An 8,427-nucleotide genomic window follows, 5' to 3' on the forward strand; every position below is an offset into this window, starting at 1 on the left:
ACCTGTGTGTAGTGTGTTGTCTTTTGAGATAGAAAAATTGCTTCGTCATTGTCAGCAGTCAGAATAAATCAATGGGACATAAAAACATGAAGGCGGAGGGGGGGGGGAGCTCACTATCATGTGCTGTCTGAGCTCAGTGATGGGCGGAAATGCGTAGAGTGACGTCACCTCTGTCACGAGGTCTGCGTGGGGTATAAATACACGCAGCGACTCAACAACCATTACACGTCAGGGAAGGAAACCGAGAAGAGTTCTTGCTTCAACAGTGTTTGAACGGAACTTCTTCCTTCGTCCCGCTTTGGATTTCGACTAGTCTGTATTCCGTACACGAAGAACCTCTACTACTTGAACACTACTGACAAAGTCGTCGTAAAGTTTTATTTTTGTACTGTTTTGTTAAGAAAAAGAAACGCCAGCCAAAATGGAGTCCCAGATCCGTCAGAACTACCACCGCGATTGCGAGGCCGCCATCAACCGGATGGTCAACATGGAGCTGTTCGCCTCTTACACCTACACGTCCATGGTAAGCAAAACCAGACTATATGCTGTTCTATGCTAATTGTCTGCTTCTGTTGAGTGTTGACTTCATAGCTTATTTCCCACCCTCACTGGCTGACTGACTTTCGTGTTAAAATGAGAAATAATAAATACAATAGCTGATTCTGTGTATAAAATATGCAGTATTTCAGTAGTAGCTTGCTGTTTCTGCACCTCGGTTGTTTATCACCGAGTGTAGCCAGGTAAGCAGAGTTTTAGCCCCCGACCAGCTCAATGAGTACAACAAATATACGGTCATGCTAATGTAGCTTGTTGATTTCCCTCCTCTTCAAACTCTATGCTTTCCAGAGTCATGACTCATGTGCCTGACTGACCACTGCCGGTCACCATAACTACTGTTTGTCACAACTGTTTTGTTTTCAATGAGTCATGTCTGCTAATCACTGTTTTTAACCTCTTGCTTTCCTCCACTCTTGTCCCCTCACAGGCCTTTTACTTCTCCCGTGATGATGTGGCCCTCCAAGGCTTTGCCCATTTCTTCAAGGAGAACAGTGATGAGGAGAGGGAGCACTCTGAGAAGCTGCTGGCTTTCCAGAACAACAGAGGAGGACGCATCTTCCTGCAGGACATCAAGGTGAGTGAAGACTAGAGAACTCAATCTGTTGCACCCTGTGTACTACAAATACACTGGGATTAACCTGTGTTGTGACACTCATTCCCTGCAATTTGCGACTAGGACTGAAGACTTTTTTTACTGTACAGGATTCATCCTAATATCTTCAGTGTACTATAGTGTTATATCACGGCTGCATGCTTTCTTAAATCAGTCTGGAAAATAAATTTCCTCCAGTAATCAAATACCAGTGCTAATCTCGAGGTTATTTTTAATATATAATGTCTGCTGACATTAAATGTTTTTTCCTCTGTAGAAACCGGACCGTGACGAGTGGGGTAGCGGACTGGAGGCCATGCAGTGCGCCTTGCAGCTGGAGAAGAATGTCAACCAGGCTCTGTTGGACCTGCACAAGCTGTCCTCTCAGCATGGAGACCCTCATGTAAGTGGGATTAGTCTCGTAATGTAAAAGGGTCCTGGGTTAACTACAAACTTGTGTGCGCTGGGATCATTTTAGTAAACTTTGTCTCATCCTGTCCTCAGATGTGCGACTTCCTGGAGACCCACTACCTGAACGAGCAGGTGGAGGCCATCAAGAAGCTGGGAGACTACATCGCCAACCTCTCCCGCATGGAAGCCCATACCAACAAGATGGCAGAGTACCTGTTTGACAAGCACACTCTGGGCAGCAAGAGCTAAGCACAGAGCCCAAGGGTTGAGCCTGGAGTGCAGATGATGACACGCAAGCTTTAAAATGCTCCAGCTGTTGTTCACGGAGCATAACTCTGTATAATCTGCTTAACCTATAAAGTTGATAAGTTCTGATGGTGTCTGTTAAATGTCATGTGGAAGGATGATGTTCATCACGTTATGGCTTTGCCCTCATTACCTATAAGACTCCTCTTGTGTGACATTTTTAACAGCGACTGACTGTTTCTGTTACTGAATAAACCTTTTGAGCTGGATTCTGGTGTCTGTCTAAATCTGTTGCATAACTGTTCATGTTGATTTAAACATTGAATCCAACCAGAGCTTTTGAAATTGCAAATAATGTCAGCATATTTTGACTGGAGCTCAAGTAAAGCTATATTAATCTTCAAATGAAATTACCATATTATGGATGGATTACTGAATGGGCCTTCTGAGCCGTGTCTCAAAGAAACTCTTACAAACCAGGAACTTCAAACCACAAAGTGACGATCTTTTTGACCGGTGGAAGATCTCTGAAGTAAAAATACTAAATTAACCTCAAAACATGCTAAAATGTATATTAATTGCCCTGTTTCTGAATATTGTGGATTATAATTGCTTTAATGTTGCAGTTGGTAAAGGTGAAGCTTTAGTTTGAATTACTTTACATACTGTTCAGTAGCTTTTTCCTCTGAGGGTTAGTCTTATCTTGTGTAATATTACATATTTACTTCTTGATTGTTATATAAATAATCTGAATCTTCAAAGTAACTCATCAAATAATTATAATATTGTGGAGTAGAAGTATAAAGTGCTTTGCTTTCCACATTTGGACAATGAAGACATGTTCAAGTCAATTTCATTTATATAGCCCAATATCACAAAGGTCACATACCTGTCAACCCTCCCTTATTTTGAAATTCCAATGTTGACAGGTATGAATGGTCAACATAACACTTCCGAGGTGTGGCAGGAGAGCTTTGCACACAGCTCGCTCAGGATGGGTTTTGTAATACACCATCACCATCTGCTGGACATGCTCGGTACTGCACGCACAGTCACTTCCACCTTCCATCAACCTAACGTGGTGTGGGGCTGTCACAACATCAGATATTCACTACACGATTATCGTGGACACAAGAATTCACGATAATAATATTGCGATGCTTCCCTTAAATTCATATTTAACTTGGTTTACTGTGCGTTTCGTCTCTTTCTCTCATAGAATGAGTCTAGGGAGGCGGAGAGAGAGTCAGTAACCATAAGACACAACCCTCCCATTGCACTAATGGATAGTGAAAGGGAATATGTGTATTATTAACATTATTATTGAAGAAGAATCTCGTTTTTGAAGAATCTTTATTAATCACTCAAAAATGTGAGCGATATTCCTGAAATTAGATACAGATAATTGTCAATAAGAATGTCTCTAATAACATATATACAACGGAAAACGTAAACACATAAGGGACGGGTATTTACATTCAGGAAATACATGTTTATTTAAAGTATGTATTACTTGTACAGACATGTTTATAAGATTTATGTATTTTACTTATCAATATATTTGATGAGTGATGAGTTGTGTGGCTTTTGTTTCCCCCCACGAGGACTTCCTTGCGATGGCAGAGTCGGGAAACATGTCCGCTACACTGCGACTGAAATCATCGCAGAAGCTGAACGCTACATTATTTTTAGCGCAAAGCATCGACATCTTTCCCTCAGCTTTGGTCACTTGGTCTGCCTCCGACACAGTTCTTGTCACATATGAAGTCATTGACAGTGTGTGTTTGTGCCTCTTGGCGTGCTTGTGCTTGGACGATTGTTCATGCTGGTGAACATCGCTTATTCCGTCGTGTGCGATGCTAACATCTGAATGGCACACTTTACAAAAAGCACGAGTTTGCCATCTCATTTGTCAGGTACTTGCATAACTTAACTTGTTTGGCAGGTACAACTGCGTCTTCACTTTGACTCTCATCCATATGCTTTAGTCTTCACCTTCTGTGTTATTGTTCCTGTTTTCTTCTTCTACTGGCGGATAACGTTTTTCAGCTAAAATGAAACATAATACTGCCATTTGTTTTACCGGAGGCCACTTTACACTTTTTTTAATTAGGCCTATTTTTTTTTGAAAGGTTAAAACTACGGGATAATTACGGGAAAATATTTAAACAGGAGAAAAACGGGATAGAAGTAAAAATACGGGATAATCCTGGGAAAAACGGGAGGGTTGACAGGTATGCGCAACACCCTTAATTTGGTGTTGTAGACATGTCGAAGGAAAGGCAGTGTGAATTTGTATTTAACCCTAACCCAGGGGTCGGGAACCTATGGCTCGCGAGCCATATATGGCTCTTTCGATAACGCGATATGGCTCGCAGACAATTTTGAGCTGACATTTTTTAACTTAACAAGTAATAAATAATTATACTGTGCCATTTTAAAGTAAAACATTTAGCAGCGGATTTGTTTTTAGTTCTCCCCTCTCCTTTCCTCCGCTGTGTGTGTGTGTGTGTGTGTGTGTGTGTGTGCGTGTGTGTGTAGGGGGCGGAGCCCCGCCCGTCGCGAGACTGCGCAAAGCAAGCAGTAGACCGGGGGGGGGCCAACATTAAAAACTGGGACTACGTCGAGGGCCAAACACGGTCCACATGTATTGAACAGGGTACACATAAAGTGCAAAAAGATATGGAACATATTTAAGTCAACTGCAGACGGGTTGCTGAGCAGTTCAATTAAAATATCTGAGCAGCAAAGTCGGCAAATGGTCTCAGTTGATCAGCAGAATGCAGTCGGGAACACAGAGGTGGAGATGTTTGTCAGTGTTTGGAAACACGTAGTGACCAAAGTTTCCTGCTGCATCCGAGTCTCCCACAGGCAGCTCGGCATCACACATGTCTGTGATCACACGGCCCTGAAGCTGCAGGTTTAACAGTGAGATGCTTCATTATGTCGCACAAACAGTCCAGCTCACATCGTCCCAGAGATCTGTGGTGTCTTTCCCTTTGCTTTCCAAAAACTTTCATTCCAGTCACATATTTAGATACTTCCTCAAATGTATTTTCCCGTGGTTGTGCCATGCATTGATTTAATTACCAAAACTGGCGGGCCAGTTATGACAGACATATGACATTTTCTCGCGGGCCGGATATAATTGCCTTGAGTTTGACACCCGTGCAGTAAACACTGAAACGTGCACATAAATGAGATAAATAACGTAAGCGTTTAGTTTATTTAATAAAAGAGCTCCTGTTCAATGCAACACTGATACCTCTATTAGTACTCGGAGACGTGTTATTCTTAAAAAATGCACGCATAAAGTTGCATTCAAATTTATATATATGGCTCTCAAGGAAATACATAAAAAAAATATTTGGCTTTTATGGCTCTCCCAGCCAAAAAGGTTCCCGACCCCTGCCCTAACCCAAAGAAGTTTTGAGTTCTGCTCCTAATACTAGGATGGGTTAAATGCAGGATCTAAATTTCACTGTGTGTGCTGTGTATTTGTGTGTGACCATTAAAATAAATCCTCAATTTCCATTTCCATCAAATCAAAAAAATGCACAGAATTATTAAATGATGTCTATGAGCTTCAAATGCATTCATTACTTCCTGCCCTGATGAACCCTGAGACACCTGCTAGAGATTGATAGCAGCAAGTGTGATCTTTCATGATCCATCAATATTATACTATGTCAGTCAGACACAGCTGCTCAAGTCCCATTCTGCAGGGGTCATGACCTTACTACAATCATACACGTGTCAGGGTGACGGTTCCCTACGACTGACAGCTGTTGGTGCTGAACCTGAAAGCACTGAACTACTCCAGCCACAGAGGATTTCAACTGATGATCTCTTTAATTCATCTTATTTTTAAAATATAAATGCAATCATTTAAATCCCTATTTGTATTTTGACAACAAATCAGCGTCCCTCCACTGTCTCCACTCTGCAGATTAGGAGTCACCGGGAGACACATGAAGGGTGGGAGAGCTGGTACACTGTAAAATAGTGTTAGATGGACTGGTTCTTAAAGATGGACTTTTTTACAGTGTAGGCGGACGTAAGTAGTTGGCAGTGAGGTAAACAGTGGAGATTAACACAGAAGCAGGAGGGGGAGGGAGAGAGAGAGAGAGATTTATTTAGACTTTTCAAAAAACACTTTATTTACATATTTTTCATTTGTACAAACTCTTTAAAATAAAGTGCTTAAAATAAAACCAGGGATATCACTGCTGTCAAACACACACTCATCTTCACAGACTCTCGTCGGCCTGTCCCTGCCTTCTTACAGTCTGTCCCTATTCACCAACTTTACTGTTTTTAGCATCGCTGGATGCTTTCTTTGACCTTTTCTTACATTTGGCAGCAGGTCTCCAGTGCTACTGCTGCCTCCTCCTCCTCCATTTCCGCTTCCTCTACCTCCTCTACGCGGACCTCTCCTGCCTCCTTCACCTGCTTTCCTCCCAAATCACTTGCCTCCTTCACCTGCTCTCCTCCCAAATCACCTGCCTCTTTTACCTGCTCTCCTCCCAAATCACCTGCCTCTTTTACCTGCTCTCCTCCCAACCCACCTTTCTCCTCTACCTGCTCCTCTTCTCCCTCCTTGTTTTTTTCGACTTCACTTCCTCCTACTCCACCTAGAATATCTTGGTCATTTTTTCCACCATTATTTTTCCCCACACCACTTAAAATAACACCACACACCTCTTGCGCCAGATCGGGCACAGCTGGAGCGGCTGGCGGAGATCCCCCCGCCAGAGCCACGGCTAACCTCGGTGTAGAGCCCTCCGCCGCAGCAGCCGCCGCCCCTCCTGGACCAGACGGAGCTGGGTCCCCGCGCCTCGGACAGGCTCTTGCGGTGTGTCCCTCCTCCCCACAACCAAAACATTTCATACCTGATGAGGTGGACAGCTCTCTGCATAGGCATACAGGACTGTCTCAGAAAATTAGAATATTGTGATAAAGTTCTTTATTTTCTGTAATGCAATTAAAAAAACAAAAATGTCATGCATTCTGGATTCATTACAAATCAACTGAAATATTGCAAGCCTTTTATTATTTTAATATTGCTGATTATGGCTTACAGCTTAAGAAAACTCAAAAATCCTATCTCAAAAAATTAGAATAGTTCCTCAGACCAAGTAAAAAAAAAAAGATTTATAACAGCAAAACAAAATCAAACATTTGAAAATGTCCATTAATGCACTCAGTACTTGGTTGGGAATCCTTTTGCACGGATTACTGCATCAATGCGGCGTGGGCCTCCATGCCACGCCGCATTGATGCAGTAATCCGTGCAAAAGGATTCCCAACCAATTCTCTGCCTGTGGCATTGCTGAGGTGTTATGGATGCCCAGGATGCTTCATTAGCGGCCTTTAGCTCATTAGCATTGTTGGGTCTGGTGTCTTTCAGCTTCTTCTTCACAATACCCCACATATTCTCTATGGGGTTCAGGTCAGGGGAATTGGCAGGCCAATCGAGGACAGTAATGCCATGGTCAGTACACCAGTTACTGGTGGTTTTGGCACTGTGGGCAGGTGCCAGATCATGCTGGAAAATGAATTCCTCATCTCCATAGAGCTTTTCAGCAGACGGAAGCATGTAGTGCTCTAAAATCTCTTGGTACACAGCTGCATTTACTCTGGGCTTGATGAAACACAGTGGACCAACACCAGCAGCTGACATGGCTCCCCAAACCATCGCTGACTGTGGGAACTTCACACTGGATTTCAAGCAACTTGGATTTTGCTCCTCTCCAGCCTTTCTCCGGACTCTGGCGCCTTGACTTCCAAATGAAATACAAAGCTTGCATTCGTCTGAAAAGAGGACTTTGGACCACTCTGCAACTGTCCAGTGCTTCTTTTCCATAGCCCAAGTCAGACGCTTCTTCCGTTGTCTTGAGTTCAGAAGTGGCTTGACCATGGGAATACGGCTATTGTAGCCCATTTCCCGGACACGTCTGTGAACAGTGGCTTTTGATACCTGGACTCCAGCTTCAGTCCACTGTCTTTGAAGCTCCCCCAAATTCTGGAAGCGACTCTTCTTCACAATGCTGTTAAGGCTGCGGTCATCTCTCTTGGTTGTGCAGCGTTTCCTGCCACATTTCCCCCTTCCAACAGACTTTTTGTGGATGTGCTTTGAAACTGCACTCTGTGAACAGCTTGCTCTTTGAGACATTTCTTTTTGTGTCTTACCCTCCTGATGGAGGGTGTCAATGATGGTCCTCTGGACAGCAGTCAGATCAGCAGTCTTCCCCATACTTGTGATTTAGTTTACTGAACCAAGCTGAGTGTTTTTCAAGGCTCAGGAAACCCTTGCAGGTGTTTCGAGTTAATTAGACGATTCAAGTGATTCGTTGAACACCCTACTAGTATACTTTTTCATGATATTCTAATATTTAGAGATAGGATATTTGAGTTTTCTTAAGCTGTATGCCATAATCAGCAATATTAAAATAATAAAAGGCTTGCAATATTTCAGTTGATTTGTAATGAATCCAGAATGTATGACATTTTTGTTTTTTTAATTGCATTACAGAAAATAAAGAACTTTATCACAATATTCTAATTTTCTGAGACAGTCCTGTATATACCACGATACCTGTCTCAATGACGCGGTTCAC

The 8,427-nt window shown here is 42.7% G+C and overlaps 1 protein-coding gene across 1 annotated transcript; it reads left to right on the forward strand.

Moving 5' to 3' along the window:
- The first annotated feature begins 211 nt into the window (after positions 1–211).
- On the forward strand, positions 212–2,076 carry LOC115011877 (ferritin, liver middle subunit). Its single transcript, XM_029437142.1, has 4 exons — positions 212–523; positions 986–1,132; positions 1,428–1,553; positions 1,655–2,076. The coding sequence occupies exons 1-4, from the start codon at positions 422–424 to the stop codon at positions 1,808–1,810; spliced, it is 531 nt and encodes a 176-aa protein (XP_029293002.1). The 5' UTR covers positions 212–421; the 3' UTR covers positions 1,811–2,076.
- The last annotated feature ends 6,351 nt before the right edge of the window (positions 2,077–8,427 follow it).

This window comes from Cottoperca gobio, chromosome 8, assembly GCF_900634415.1.
Source record: "Cottoperca gobio chromosome 8, fCotGob3.1, whole genome shotgun sequence".
Taxonomy (NCBI): domain Eukaryota; kingdom Metazoa; phylum Chordata; class Actinopteri; order Perciformes; family Bovichtidae; genus Cottoperca; species Cottoperca gobio.

Coding starts and splice junctions, on each gene's coding strand:
- LOC115011877 (XM_029437142.1), top strand. CDS start 422: ATGGAGTCCCAGATCCGTCAGAACTACCACCGCGATTGCGAGGCCGCC. Junction 524..985: donor CTTACACCTACACGTCCATG/GTAAGCAAAACC, acceptor GTCCCCTCACAG/GCCTTTTACTTCTCCCGTGA. Junction 1,554..1,654: donor CTCAGCATGGAGACCCTCAT/GTAAGTGGGATT, acceptor TCCTGTCCTCAG/ATGTGCGACTTCCTGGAGAC.